The sequence below is a fragment of the Polistes fuscatus genome, unplaced genomic scaffold (genome assembly GCF_010416935.1).
Source record: "Polistes fuscatus isolate 324 unplaced genomic scaffold, CU_Pfus_HIC Scaffold25, whole genome shotgun sequence".
NCBI lineage: Eukaryota > Metazoa > Arthropoda > Insecta > Hymenoptera > Vespidae > Polistes > Polistes fuscatus.
Genome location: NW_025113102.1, coordinates 1,571,799 through 1,584,983, shown reverse-complemented (window position 1 = coordinate 1,584,983; position 13,185 = coordinate 1,571,799). Strand labels below are relative to the sequence as shown.

Below are 13,185 nucleotides of genomic sequence, written 5' to 3'. Positions count from 1 at the left end.
AGTCGTGTGATTCTTTATAGTAGTAATAAACGAATGATAACTACTCTTCATGGTGATTATAATGAGAAGGACTGATTGAAGAATTGCGTCGTTAATTATGAATGAACAAAACGCGTTTTTCTACTTCTTTATCTCTTTCCCCATTCTTCCTACTACTTATGGTATCTACAATTACTTTATTTTATTTTATTAACGACGCATATATATACACTTTACTATTATTAAACGTTATTTTCATTCTAACTTTTAATTCTCTATAATTCGAATTTTTTTTTGTTTTTTTATTCGTGATATATTATAAAAATATAATATATTATAATTATTATTATAATTATATTATATTATATTATATTATAATTATAATTATAAAATATAATATAAAATTAAGAAATTTTTCGTTTTGAATATAAAAATTTAAATATAGTTGGGAACGTTATTGCAATATATTATTGATGGATCGATGAATAAAAATATATTCGTTATCGATTTGGCTGTTTAATAGAAAGTGGATAGGAGATGTGAATCTTTTTTAGATTTCGCAACTGACGGAAAGACGCGCTAAAAAAGTGGAACGACGAGCTTTGACCATTGACAGACCTGAATCGTTCATTCGGATGAAAAAAAAAACTCGTAGATCATCAAAAACACGTTTACCTTGTGGAAGATCTTTGTGTATCTATCGTTTGACAAGAATATCGTCTTCACTGCGAAAAGAACTTCGTCATTTCGTTGACTTTGTCGGTTGTAATCTATTCTAGTCGTTAGAACGTATAAATATTAGACTTTTCGTTTCTTTTTTTTTCTTATTTTGTTTATTTAAGATATACACATGTGTGTATGCGTATATATATATATACAAATGAGAATATATTTTCGATACTGTTATAAAATACTTGAAAGCAGGGACGAAGTTCGGACTGCTTTTATTTACGTCATATATTTCTTAATCTGACGCAATTAACAGCATTAATCATATTGCATATTTGTCTAACATCGAAATGAACATTTCTATGTTAGACAAAAACATATTCTAAGACTTTTTCCATTGCTAGTAAAAGAAATCAATAAGATCACACATGCGTGAGAAGAGAACAAAATCATATTATTAAATATTTTCTCGTTATCATTTGTCCTCGTTAAAACGCTTTATTGGTATTATTGTGCGATTTGCATGGGTTTAAGGAAACCAAGAATTGTATTAGTATCAATAAATACGTTGTAATGCTTCCCACGATCTACGAAGAACAAAAAAAACAAATAAGAAGAATTCATATCATGCAAGTATCAAAACTAATGAATATAATAATTCAAACCGTTGTTAAAAGGGTTGCATCCATAGTGAGTCCTTTCGAGGTAAACGTATTATCCCGATGCAATACTTGCAAGGAAAATAATTGCAGCTGCAATATTACAAAATGCGGGTACATTGTAAAAGGTAAAGCTTTTTCGTGGGCAACTTGAAAAAAGATATTTTACCTCGTTTTTAATATCCTTGTCCGTGGTATTGATAACTACCTCGTGTATTCTAGATCCAACCTCGGCAGCTTGATTTTTAGCGGTCTCGCATGCCCACGCTATCAAACTTAACTTGATGGAATAATACGCTACCGACGTTATGAAGTACGCATACCAAATTTGCTTCTCCAAGTTTATTTCTTTCTTATCGACCGTTCGTAAAATGTAAAAATATAAACTAAAAGTTACCTCTGCAAAAGTCATTAAAGACGTTATAATAATTTGGGAACCAAAGATCGTGTTCATTTGTTGAAGAATATCGCTGACTTGTTGGTGTCTCTTTTTAATAGCCTTCAATTCCATTAAAAGTAAAGGATTATTTTTTTCGTGATAGACCCTTCTCAAGAGATGAGGCTCACCGGTTACCAGAATAAATTGAAGATTTTTCAAATTTTCGTTAATCCTTATAAAACAATCCTTGATTACGCAGGTACAATTCATATAAAGCATATCCATTGTAAAAACTATTAATGTTGCATACATGCCGGACAATTTACCGAATGTTTGATTCATCGAGTTACTCTTAACGTTCGGCATTTGTCCAATCAAAAAGAGAAAACCGAAGATGTCTTTCGCGTGAATAAATTTGGAGAGTTCGTTAAAAGTTTTGGAAGGTAACTTCGAAGCAACTATGTATAATTTTTGAAGGAATAACAGTCTACTATGCGTATTATAGTATGCAATTATGGCTACCGCGGTACCAAGGATGTAATAAAAATTTGCCTGTAACGTTCCTGGTACGCTGTCGTATTGTAATGACCCGGATACATCGGTTTGATATAAAAAAATAAAAACCTGAATAACGTAGATGCTTGTTACAAACGTAGAATATACGTAGCCAAATTTAGAAAACTTCAAAGTTGATGAAGTGACCTTATACGGAAAAACACCGAGTATGCAACAAATGAAGAAGCATGGCTTCATCAAAGAACAATAATCTTTAGCGCGGAAAAGGAAACATTTTTTACGATTAACGGGTACTTCCAATTTCATGTTTCACGATTGAAGATTTTCTTGTTTTAATGACTCTGACACAATGACAACGATTCGACGACTAATCTCCTTTTAAACTGCATGGAATTTCTTTATTTCGGACCTTTATGGATAGGTAGATCATTTGTTAGCAATGAAGTAACCATAGCGATGGCGTTTTTAAATCGATCGCTATCACCCTTGGGATAAAATACATTAACTAATGATGTTTCATCGCAGTGATGATGGATAAACAAATAATTTTACCTGCTAATAGGTAACATACTCTACTACAGTATAACTATACGTTCGTAATGTAGAACTTAGGGCGATGTTAGGATCCTTTGTTGGATTTCGATACGTCCGGAAACGATAAGAAGCACATAAATGGGCATTCTTTAACCATTATCGGCGTGAACAGTTGTTCATTTATTTAGAAAAAGACTACATAACAAAAGACTAACGAGAGATATACTATCTGGCTAGAAGCACACTAAAGATATTTGTCACTCGGGTGCAACATTTATCAACTGCATTTTAAAAATATAACTAAAAGAATTATCAATATGAAAATCTTTCAGTTAATAGATTTATTGGATTATTTATGCTACTTTAATAATAATAGAACACAAAAATCATACAATATGTACGGAATTGCATAGATATTTATTTATATATACATTTGTCACGAATTTTTCACATTTCAAATAAGGCGCGCTGGATTTTATCCCTAGCTTAAAGTTACTATACTAACCTAACTTTAACATAACTATATACTAACCTAACTCTTAAACATGTGGTAATGAAGTTCAAAGTAGATGAATGTTGTTGGTAGTTTGAAAAATTTGTGTTTAATATTTTTAAAAAATATTATACTAAGAACTGATTATTAAATGTCATTTTATATATTAATTATTTATTAATTATTTAATTTATTTAATTGAATGGAAACCTCTATTGTAAAAGTTATTTGATGAAAATTTTACTTCATGGTTATGTTTGTTTGTTACATTCTATTCCGGTGAACTATTATTTGATAAATATGCAATAATGTGCATAATGTATGATTTAAGTATAATTTTTAATTGAAACATAAGCAAGGTAAAAGATGTGAATACTGGAAACATTTTATAGATCAATTTTAATAGTCTATTATAGTATAAGTAAATAATTTCCTCCAAATTTATAAACGTACGAGATTTGAAAAAATGCAATGGAAGGTAACATTGAAAAGGGTATAATAAAACAAATTTATCTTGAAAATTTTGTGTAAGTATTTACAATTAAATATGGAAACATTAATCTCCATAATCTATCAAATATAAAAGTATAAATACTTATTATTAATATTTTGATTCTTATTTGCGTAGAACTTATAGTCAGGTTGTTATCAAACCTGGAAGAAATTTGAATTTAATCATCGGTCCTAATGGCACTGGAAAATCAACAATTGTATGTGCAATTGTACTTGGCTTAGGAGGTAAACCTAGCATTATTGGTAGAGCAGTATATATTAAGGATTATGTCAAGAATGGTTGCGATGAAGCAAAAATAGAAATTCAATTGAAGGAGAGTTGTACAAAATTTGTGACCATTACAAGAATATTTAATACGTCTGGGAAAACATCTTGGTTGTTAGATGGACAATCCACCAACTATACAGCTGTACAAGAATTAATACGTAATTTTAATATTCAGGTATTTATTTGATTCGATATTACAAATTATTTATATATGGAAATAGCAGTCAACAGCATGGGCACGGTTAGTACTCGGATGGATGACTTCTTTAGAACGCAGTGTGCTGTTGACTCTAGAGAAACGATAAGATGGTTTTTATGGAAAGATGGTAGGCTACGTTGAAAAACTATAGAAAAATTCCTCAAACTCATAAATAGGAGATTAATAATGATAATATATAGAAATAGCATGACATAGTTAAAGTTTGTTATTTATCTTTACAGATAGATAATCTATGTCAATTTCTTCCACAAGATAAAGTTCATGATTTTTCAAAAATGAATGCCCAAGAATTATTAGAAAACACAGAAAGATCAGTTGGAGATCCGATATTATTAGAATACCATATGAAGTTGAAAGATTATCGTAGTCAACTTAAAAGCTTTGAATCAAAAATAGAAATTAAACAACGCTTATTAGAAACTAAAACACAAAAATATGAACATTTAAAGGGAATTGTAAGTACTATCAAAGAAAAAAAAGCAATAAAGAACAAAATTATAACTTTAAAACAAAAGAAAACTTGGATGTTGTATGATCAAAAAAGAAAGAATTTGGTTGAAGTGAGTAATTCTTCTAAATTCAATATTGAATTCAATTATTGTATTTATGGGTTTCCTAAAACATTTTTATTTTACATATACAAAAGGCAAAAAATAAAAGAGATGTAGCCGAGAATAAAGTAAAATCCTTAGAAGCCAAACTTATGCCCCTAAATATTAAGATACAGAAAATACAATCGGACATTAACATGCAGCAAAGTATAATAAAGGACTATGTATGTTTATTATTACGAATTGTATACGATTATTATTAATTTATACGATTAATACTTTAGATCAAAAAGGAAATTCGGAAGCAATAATATCCGATAATAAAAAATTAATATTTTATATTTTTAGAATAAGAATAAAATAATTGAAAAATCATCTAAAGCTAATGAAGTAATGACTAACATTCTTCAAGTTGAAAACGAAATTAAAGAAGCTGAAAATGAATGCTCACGTAGGATACAAGCAGAACAAAATCGCAATCAGGATATAAATCTTGCTCAGCAGCAAAAAAGCAAATTAGATAACGATTTAAGTCTAATGATTAAAGATATTGGTTCAGGTTTGTACTTAATATTACCTTTTTCATATACTTCATTCCTATATAATTAATCATATAATATACCTTTCAATTTATAGAAGAATCATTAGAAATAAAACAAAGAGAAATTTTAGCATGTTTGGAAAAACAAAAACAAATTAATACCAAAGTGGCAAATCAGATAACCGCTTGTAAACATGAATATGAACGAATTGAACGTGAAATCAGAGGTATTAATCATTAATACTTTAAAGTATAAAATGGAATATATTTGAATAATATACCACTATGTTAAAAATAAATCAAATATTTCTTTGATACTGTATTAATAGTATATTTGTACTTTAGCTTTAACAGAAGAACAGAAATCCATTAACATTGAGGCAAAGCGACTAGAACTTTTAAGGCAGAGAAGTCCTGATTCGTATAAAGGTGTACTTTGGTTGCGTGAAAATCAAGATAAATTTCGGGGAAAAATATATGAACCCATGCTAACATTGATTAATGTAAAAGATATTGCATATTCCAAATATTTAGAAAGGATTATTTCTCTTAGAGATTTACTGGCCTTTGCTTGTGAAAATAAGGAGGATATGAACTTATTAACCAAATTTTTGAGGGATCAACAAAAATTACAAGTTAACATAGTACACGCCGATCCTGAGAAAAAAATTTACTTCAACCCGAATATACCATTAAAAAATATAAGAAGATTTGGTTTCGAACATTATCTAGCTTCGCTCTTCGATGCACCGCCTGCTATAATGAAATATCTAATACCAACATATAATTTGAACAATATACCAATTGGATCACGTGCTGTAGAAGATAATGTAGAACATATACCGCATAGTTTAACTTGTTATTTTAGCCGTGAGTAATATATACATGTTAACATTTAAATTTAATTCTATAATCTTTCTTGCGTTTCTAATATTAATCCTATATATATATATATAGGATTATTAGAATTACACTTCATTTGTTATCATTATGGTTTTATATATATCATTTACATTTTTAGAGAATAATATATATTCTGTGAATATGTCTAAATATACTGGCCAAAAATCGATTAAAAAGATACAAATATCTGGAAATGGAATGTTATCGATAGTATTAGATACAAATAAATTACAACAAATGGAAAACAGGTATACTTATAATACTTTATATGTATGAGTTTATAATTTCAATTTTAGTTATATTAATCATGGAATAATATACCTCTTTAGATTGAAAGTTCTTATGGAGAAAAGAGAAGAAATTTTAAATAAGATAAAGGAAATGGATGGAGTTCTAACTGCAGAGAATAAAAAATTAGATAAATATCGTGAGGATAGAACAAAATATCAACAAAACATACAACAAATCCAAGCTCTTAAAAATAGAATATCTATAGTTAGTACAAAAATCGAAAATTTAGAAAATGAACGAACGAGTAAAGAAGACATTATAGCGACTTATAATAAGCATATTCAGGTTTATATATACATATATGTATATAATACGTGTGTATAATACTGTATATAACTTATTAGTTTTACTTTATTTTTTTTTGCAGGAAATTGTAAATAAGCAGTTCGATAAATACAAAGAATATAATTTATTATTAGAAGATTCTTTGAAACACTCAACAATAATTGAACAAGCCAAGTTAACATTACATTTGTATAAACAGATTTTATTACATACAGAAAATGATAGTCAAGATTTGAAACAAGAATTATCAGAAGCGGATAAAATATTCAAAGAATTAGAATTAGAATACAAACCTTTAAAACAAGAAGCCATTAAAGCATTTAATGAAGCAAAAGAACTTACTAATGGTCTTAGTCCGCAAGATGAGAAATTCAAACCTATAAACCAAGCATTTAGTAAATTACCACTTACAATTGAAGAAATAGATAAAGAAATAGCTGTAGCGCAAACCAAAGTATTTTGTATGAAACAAAGTGTTGATGCTGAAAATGTTAGTAAAAAAACAAAGTTGTTTGGATTATTATTATTGCTCTTTTGTAATACTTTTTACTATACTTCATATTTATAGATATTTCGGGAATTTGAAGAATTAGAAGCGGACATAAATGATTTACAAGAATCCACAGAAAGGGAAAAATTACAATTAGAAACTATTACGAAAGACGTTATTAAATTGCAAGAAAAATGGTTACCACCTTTGGAAAAATTAGTTGAACATATAAATACGAATTTTAGTTCATATTTTTCAGAAATGAAATGCGCTGGAGAAGTTACTTTATCTCATGGAGATAATATGGTTAGTTTTATTAAATTCCTATGAATATAAGTATAACTTTGGATTTGTTAAGATTAATATTCGATAAATTAAACGTCAATTTGAATATGCACGTGCTTCCAGATGGACTTTGATCAGTATGGTTTGAAAATTCGAGTAAAATTCCGAGATACAGATGAACTGCAGGAATTGACTAGACATCATCAAAGTGGTGGAGAAAGATCATTAACTACTGCTATTTATATGATTTCTTTGCAAGAATTATCTAAAGTACCTTTTCGTTGTGTCGACGAAATCAATCAGGTATTTAAAATCAAATTTTTTAATTCATTCTCTACGTGATATTAAAACGATAGCATTTTTAGAGAATATTAATTATATTTTAAGGGAATGGATGCAATTAACGAAAGAAGAGTTTTTGAACTATTGGTTAAAATAACAGGAAAGCCAGGTAGTTCTCAATATTTTTTGTTGACACCGAAAGTAAGTATCCAATAATTCACAACATTATAGATTGAAAATAATATATACTTTAATATTTTATATTATTATTCTTTTTTTTATAGTTATTACCGGATCTCTCATATTTTCAAACTGTAACCGTACATTGCGTTTTTAATGGTCCATTGATGATATCAAATTCAGAATTTGACGTAGAAAAGTATTGCAGAGATATAGCACAACATAGGTTAAACTAAAATTAATTTTTATAAACTTGTGCGTGTTTATTACAAATAAATATTTAGTTAATTCTGACTATATAGTAATACGACGTACAAATATAGGTAAAATAATATATATATATATATATATAAGTTTATTTTTACATTTCTAGTTTTTAAAAAATGTATGAAAGAAACTGATAAACAAATATAGATTTACTACAAAGTTATAGTCATGAACACACATATATATATATATATAATGTAATATAGAAATTTATATAAAATAATTTATTTTTTGCCCTTTTTCTTTTTTTTCTTTTGTGCTTCTGGCCAGGGGAATCCTCGACATTTTAAAACATCCATAATATTGTGACACGTATAATAAGCGTTCTCCATAGCTTCTTCATTAAATATATCCATAGTAAATTTTATTCTTCCTCCACTTTTTTTCGTTCTTCTTGCACCTTTACTTTTCTTTCCATTGTTTCCTTTGGTAGATTTCTCATTATTCTTATTATTGTTGGTAGATCCTTTTCTCTTGCCTTTACCTTTCGTTGCCATACTAATTGTAACAAATAAAACAAATTATATAATATAATCGTATAATATTAATTATACAATAATCATCACATGTATAATAATTTATTTATTCACATTAATTATATATATTTCCAAATTTTTAATACTTTAAGATATTAAAAAATTCGCATATTACGTGTACTACGAAACACTTCCATACACGAAACACTCGTTGCTATGTTGTCAGTTGTATCAATAAAAGTAATTCCTATTCATTACTTCTTAAATATAATCACGCGTGAAAAAGATCCTACTTTATTATATATATATTTAATAAATGAATAAATAAATATAATCCCCCTTAAAACAATAAGTTTAATTTGTTTTATTATAGATTACAAATCGCAATATTGATACTTATCCATAGGAATGCAATTAATTACAAATTAAACGAAATTGGAAAGAAGGAAAATGAAACTTCAGCTAATTGGACCTTTGAGAAGAATTCATTCAGGAGCGCAGACGCAATTTATAAAGAGCTTGGACTTGAACAGAAGCGCGTTGACTATTCGACGGAAACTACCGTAAATTTCTAAGCTCAATGTAACGCGACAGCATTTTTATACGCGTCAAAAATCGTTCGCGAAAAACTGTGGTTTCTTTTTCTTCTTATTCTTCTTATTCTTGTTCTTCTTTCTTTTCGATCAATAAAATTAAACAGGATTGTTAAATTCCATTTATTTGAACGCAACTCGTAAAATCATGAAGTGTTTTTTAAAGATTGTTTTTCTTGTTAGTCTTATCCCAAACAACAAGGTATTATTCCGTAAGATAATTAGAAATTTTTTGTAATAAATTTTTCCGATGGTTCGTTACTGATCTCAATAATCGTTAAATACATTTTAATTTTGCATTAACTGATATTCATTGAATGTTCACGTTTTGTCCGAATTATCTTGACATACATCTCACTTGGAGGTTTCCAGATAGGTTGCTGTAATCATATGGTTTCCCAATACAATCGTGTGATATATTCTATCGTTGATACTTGCAATATTTCGTCATGTACGAATAGAAAGATTTTTTTTTCAAATAAAGTCTAAATAAAATTGCAATATATATTTAAAAATAAAAAATAGATAAACTTTAATTACTCAAAGTATCTAAATCTCATAAATTACAATAAAATTCTTAATAAAAATCATTACTGTTGACTTTCTTTGCAATCACGAGAATCAAATATTCTTAAATTATAATGCAATAAATAAAACGGTTGAAAAATAAGATTAGAAAAATATTAAATGAAAAACAAATAGTGTCCCGCGTTCGTACATATCAAATACATATAAGGTTTCCCTCGCTCATTTTTACGAATGCATGCGCATGCGTTCGTATGTAAGGGTAGCACGTTTCTAACATACATTTCAAATTGAAATATAATATCACCTGTGGCATTGGAGAATTTCTAATGAAAGGTATTAAGTTGCACACAAATCATGAATTCAATTTCTATAAGAAACAAGGGAACCATATGTTATGTAAATTCGCTTTTATCATTCACATTGCATATCTGAATCTTTTGTAAATTTCAACATGAGGGGTTGCATATCAAACCAACCCTTTAATCAACATTCTTTATTATATGCATGTATAAGTAAACTTTATAAACGTATAATGAGTGTTTAAATATAATAATGACAATTATTTGTCTTACAGGCTACTACTTTTACGGTCACCGATAAAGTATATTTCGATGTGATGATCGATGATCATCCTGCCGGAAGAATCGTTATAGGTTTATTCGGGGATGTTGCTCCAAAAACAGTGAAGAATTTTCTTACGATAGCTACGACTGGTATTAATGGAAAAACTTACACGGGTACAACCTTTCATCGTATTATTAAGAAATTTATGATTCAAGGTATTCCTCATTTATTTCTACGCTGCAAATGAAATCTTTTTGTTATGGCAAACTTGTTCGCAAATGCGTTAAACGCGATACAGGAAAATCCTTACTTGGGTGTATTTAATAGTAATTTAATAATAATTTAATAAGATACACATATTTCATAAACGAATGAAATCTCAGGCGGTGACATCGAAAACGGTGATGGTACGGGATCGATCAGTATTTATGGACAATATTTCGAAGATGAGAATTTTGATTTACCACATGCCGGACCATTTTTCGTTAGCATGGCAAACGCTGGTGAAAATACTAATGGTTGTCAATTTTTTATTACAACCGTAGCTACCCCTTGGTTGGACGGAAAGCATACTGTTTTTGGGAAGGTAAAATATTCAAATAAAAGCTATTTATTTATTGTTAGTAATTATTTGAATTTGACAGGTAATCGAAGGGCAGAGTGTAGTTTTTAAAATCGAACAAACGAAGACAGATGTTAATGATAGACCGATCAAACCAGTAGTTATATCTGAAAGTGGAGTAATTCCGGTGACGTCGCCATTCACCGTATCGGATGATCCCTACAAGTAAATTTATTTTCTTTTTCTAGACAAAGGATATTTACAATTAGGTAGTATAATTATTAGATATCGCGTGTTTTCCATTTAATTTTAATCTTAGATAAAATGATTTTTCCCATGCTATCTTTCACCATTAATTTGCAGTATCTGGGAATGGATCAAAGCGACCTGCATACCATTGAGTTTCAGTTTCACGGTTCTTGGCTTTTTTCACTGGATGATGAAACAATTAGACATTTAAAGATAATCTAGAAAGTGACTTTATAAAAATTGAACTATATAGAAAAAGAAAAAAAAGAATATAACAATATGAAAGATGTTTAAATCGGAAAGAATATAAGTCGCGTGTGAGTATAATATATATTTCGAATGAAATAATTGTGGTAATAATAAAATCGATTACCAACAAAAATTATACATTCCCATCTTTTTTCCAATATGTTTAAGGATAATTTCGAAAAAATGACTTTTAAATAAACATAAACAAAAAATATATCGAACGAGAACGATATTATTGCGATATATGTACGGCCCTGGCAGTGAGGTAGAATCGAACGCTAGTGCGCATGCTCAGAACGTTTTATAGCTATCGAGATATACGACGAGTGGTAGTAGTAGGGGTTGAAATGTTGCACTGGAAGGAGGTTATTCAAAGCCAGTCGTGTTTATCGGTCCGGTAGTGACATACCGGCAAGTGCAATGGAATTAATAGTTTTCATATCTCGTAATAAGAACAATATTATTTTTCAAGTGTCTCGAGTAACAATTAATGTTTCACGATCGTAGTAGTATCTCATATAATTATTCGTGTGCAATTAGAAGGGAAACCTGATGATTGGGTTGTCCCTTCGATCCTAACCAAAGTGATCATCGGGATCGTATTCGAAGACAAATAAAGATAGAAAAATAAAGATAGATAAAATAATAGAACAGGTGCAATATAGTGATAAGAAACACACTGCTGACTATTGTATTTGTACTATTTGACTGTGACTCTAGTTGACTAAAAGAGCGCATGTTGTTTTCTTCGAGATTCTATCGGCCAAAGAAGAACAGCTGGGAGAGAGATCTTAAAAGGAAATGCTTTAAAACGCAATCTCCTCAATTAAAGCGTTCAAGGTATACACACACATTTAATAAGATTTATTTTATAGTGGTTTAATATTTTTTTGAGGTTAAATATAGTTTTTCTATTCTTTTTTTTTAATTCTGCTCGATCCTAGAAATCTTCTTCAATCAATAAAAAGATCACTAAGCGAGTATATGTACAAATTTTAAACTTTTTATTTGATAATTTAGTTGTTTTGATAATGTGTATGATAAAGGAACAAAAATCGAGACGATTTCTTAATAAATTTCTTTGAATATTGTTTATACATTTAACGAAAATTAGGATTAAAAAAGTATCAACAACTTTGTCCATTTTATTTGAATTATTTTTTGAAATTTGGTTTTATAATATCACTTTTATACGTATATACCATTAAACAAAATTCAAACGTTATTTACTTTAAACAACAACAAATATAATTTGCCATATGTTTCAGTAGAATACAATGAATTAATTCAATGATACTTCTTACAATTAATTTCATTGATTTTCTCAATTATTTTTATTAATTATAATAATTAATTATTATTTCATTGATTTATCAATTATTATCAGTAATATTATTGCAATGATTATTTCTTACGAGCTCTACCCCCTTCGTAAAGAAAATTCGAGGGATATAAATTCTACCCCCTTTTTCTTTCTTATTGAAATGCGGATAGTCGTAAATGAGTTGACATTTACTGTGAGTTTTACGATTTTAACAGAAGACGAGGAGGAGGTCGCCGAGATTAAACCGTTGGCACAGTTTCTGAAAGCCGTTCATCGATTTGTTTATAAAGACAGCATCTTTGTTCGTAATACGTACATACATTGATATAAGTATA

General features: G+C 28.6%; 4 protein-coding genes across 14 annotated transcripts in view; 3 read left to right on the top strand and 1 right to left on the bottom strand.

The window, feature by feature from the left end:
* Nucleotides 1–1,136: 1,136 nt before the first annotated feature.
* On the bottom strand, nt 1,137–2,508 carry LOC122518638. Its single transcript, XM_043637685.1, has 3 exons — nt 1,477–2,508; nt 1,314–1,400; nt 1,137–1,235 (listed from the first exon to the last, which is right to left on the bottom strand). The coding sequence occupies exons 1-3, from the start codon at nt 2,506–2,508 to the stop codon at nt 1,137–1,139; spliced, it is 1,218 nt and encodes a 405-aa protein (XP_043493620.1).
* Nucleotides 2,509–3,442: 934 nt separating this feature from the next.
* Nucleotides 3,443–8,332, top strand: LOC122518550 (structural maintenance of chromosomes protein 5). 2 transcript variants are annotated; one of them, XM_043637541.1, is made up of 14 exons: nt 3,443–3,756; nt 3,858–4,185; nt 4,452–4,790; nt 4,877–5,005; nt 5,130–5,340; nt 5,418–5,549; nt 5,668–6,192; nt 6,344–6,473; nt 6,555–6,801; nt 6,884–7,291; nt 7,370–7,597; nt 7,700–7,879; nt 7,964–8,059; nt 8,143–8,332. In XM_043637541.1, exons 1-14 carry the CDS (start codon nt 3,701–3,703, stop codon nt 8,272–8,274), a joined length of 3,141 nt encoding a protein of 1,046 aa, XP_043493476.1. In that variant the 5' UTR covers nt 3,443–3,700; the 3' UTR covers nt 8,275–8,332. The 2 variants fall into 2 exon arrangements, with proteins under 2 accessions (XP_043493476.1, XP_043493477.1); XM_043637542.1 differs by lacking the exons at nt 3,443–3,756; nt 3,858–4,185 and adding an exon at nt 4,211–4,336.
* Nucleotides 8,333–9,265: 933 nt separating this feature from the next.
* On the top strand, nt 9,266–11,634 carry LOC122518551 (peptidyl-prolyl cis-trans isomerase, rhodopsin-specific isozyme-like). 2 transcript variants are annotated; one of them, XM_043637544.1, is made up of 5 exons: nt 9,266–9,344; nt 10,477–10,681; nt 10,850–11,052; nt 11,111–11,253; nt 11,392–11,634. In XM_043637544.1, exons 2-5 carry the CDS (start codon nt 10,519–10,521, stop codon nt 11,486–11,488), a joined length of 606 nt encoding a protein of 201 aa, XP_043493479.1. In that variant the 5' UTR covers nt 9,266–9,344; nt 10,477–10,518; the 3' UTR covers nt 11,489–11,634. The 2 variants fall into 2 exon arrangements, with proteins under 2 accessions (XP_043493479.1, XP_043493478.1); XM_043637543.1 differs by having other exon boundaries at nt 9,293–9,576.
* A 229-nt stretch (nt 11,635–11,863) lies between these two features.
* Nucleotides 11,864–13,185, top strand: part of LOC122518621 (piezo-type mechanosensitive ion channel component) — a 29,070-nt gene continuing 27,748 nt past the window's right edge. For all 9 annotated transcript variants that reach the window (XM_043637667.1, XM_043637664.1, XM_043637669.1 and 6 more), the window contains exon 1: nt 11,864–12,366. The gene's annotated coding sequence lies outside the window, so the exon portion shown is untranslated. The remainder of the gene's footprint in view (nt 12,367–13,185) is intronic.

What these genes read in the sequence shown, in the direction of transcription:
- LOC122518638 (XM_043637685.1), bottom strand. Translation starts at nt 2,508, where the DNA reads ATGAAATTGGAAGTACCCGTTAATCGTAAAAAATGTTTCCTTTTCCGC. An exon ending in ACAAGGATATTAAAAACGAG is followed by an intron (nt 1,401 to 1,476) that starts GTAAAATATCTT and finishes GTAATATTGCAG; the next exon opens with CTGCAATTATTTTCCTTGCA. An exon ending in ATGCAACCCTTTTAACAACG is followed by an intron (nt 1,236 to 1,313) that starts GTTTGAATTATT and finishes TGTTCTTCGTAG; the next exon opens with ATCGTGGGAAGCATTACAAC.
- LOC122518550 (XM_043637541.1), top strand. Translation starts at nt 3,701, where the DNA reads ATGGAAGGTAACATTGAAAAGGGTATAATAAAACAAATTTATCTTGAA. An exon ending in AATTGAACGTGAAATCAGAG is followed by an intron (nt 5,550 to 5,667) that starts GTATTAATCATT and finishes TTTGTACTTTAG; the next exon opens with CTTTAACAGAAGAACAGAAA. An exon ending in GTGTCGACGAAATCAATCAG is followed by an intron (nt 7,880 to 7,963) that starts GTATTTAAAATC and finishes TTATATTTTAAG; the next exon opens with GGAATGGATGCAATTAACGA.
- LOC122518551 (XM_043637543.1), top strand. Translation starts at nt 9,523, where the DNA reads ATGAAGTGTTTTTTAAAGATTGTTTTTCTTGTTAGTCTTATCCCAAAC. An exon ending in GTCTTATCCCAAACAACAAG is followed by an intron (nt 9,577 to 10,476) that starts GTATTATTCCGT and finishes TTTGTCTTACAG; the next exon opens with GCTACTACTTTTACGGTCAC. An exon ending in AGCATACTGTTTTTGGGAAG is followed by an intron (nt 11,053 to 11,110) that starts GTAAAATATTCA and finishes TGAATTTGACAG; the next exon opens with GTAATCGAAGGGCAGAGTGT.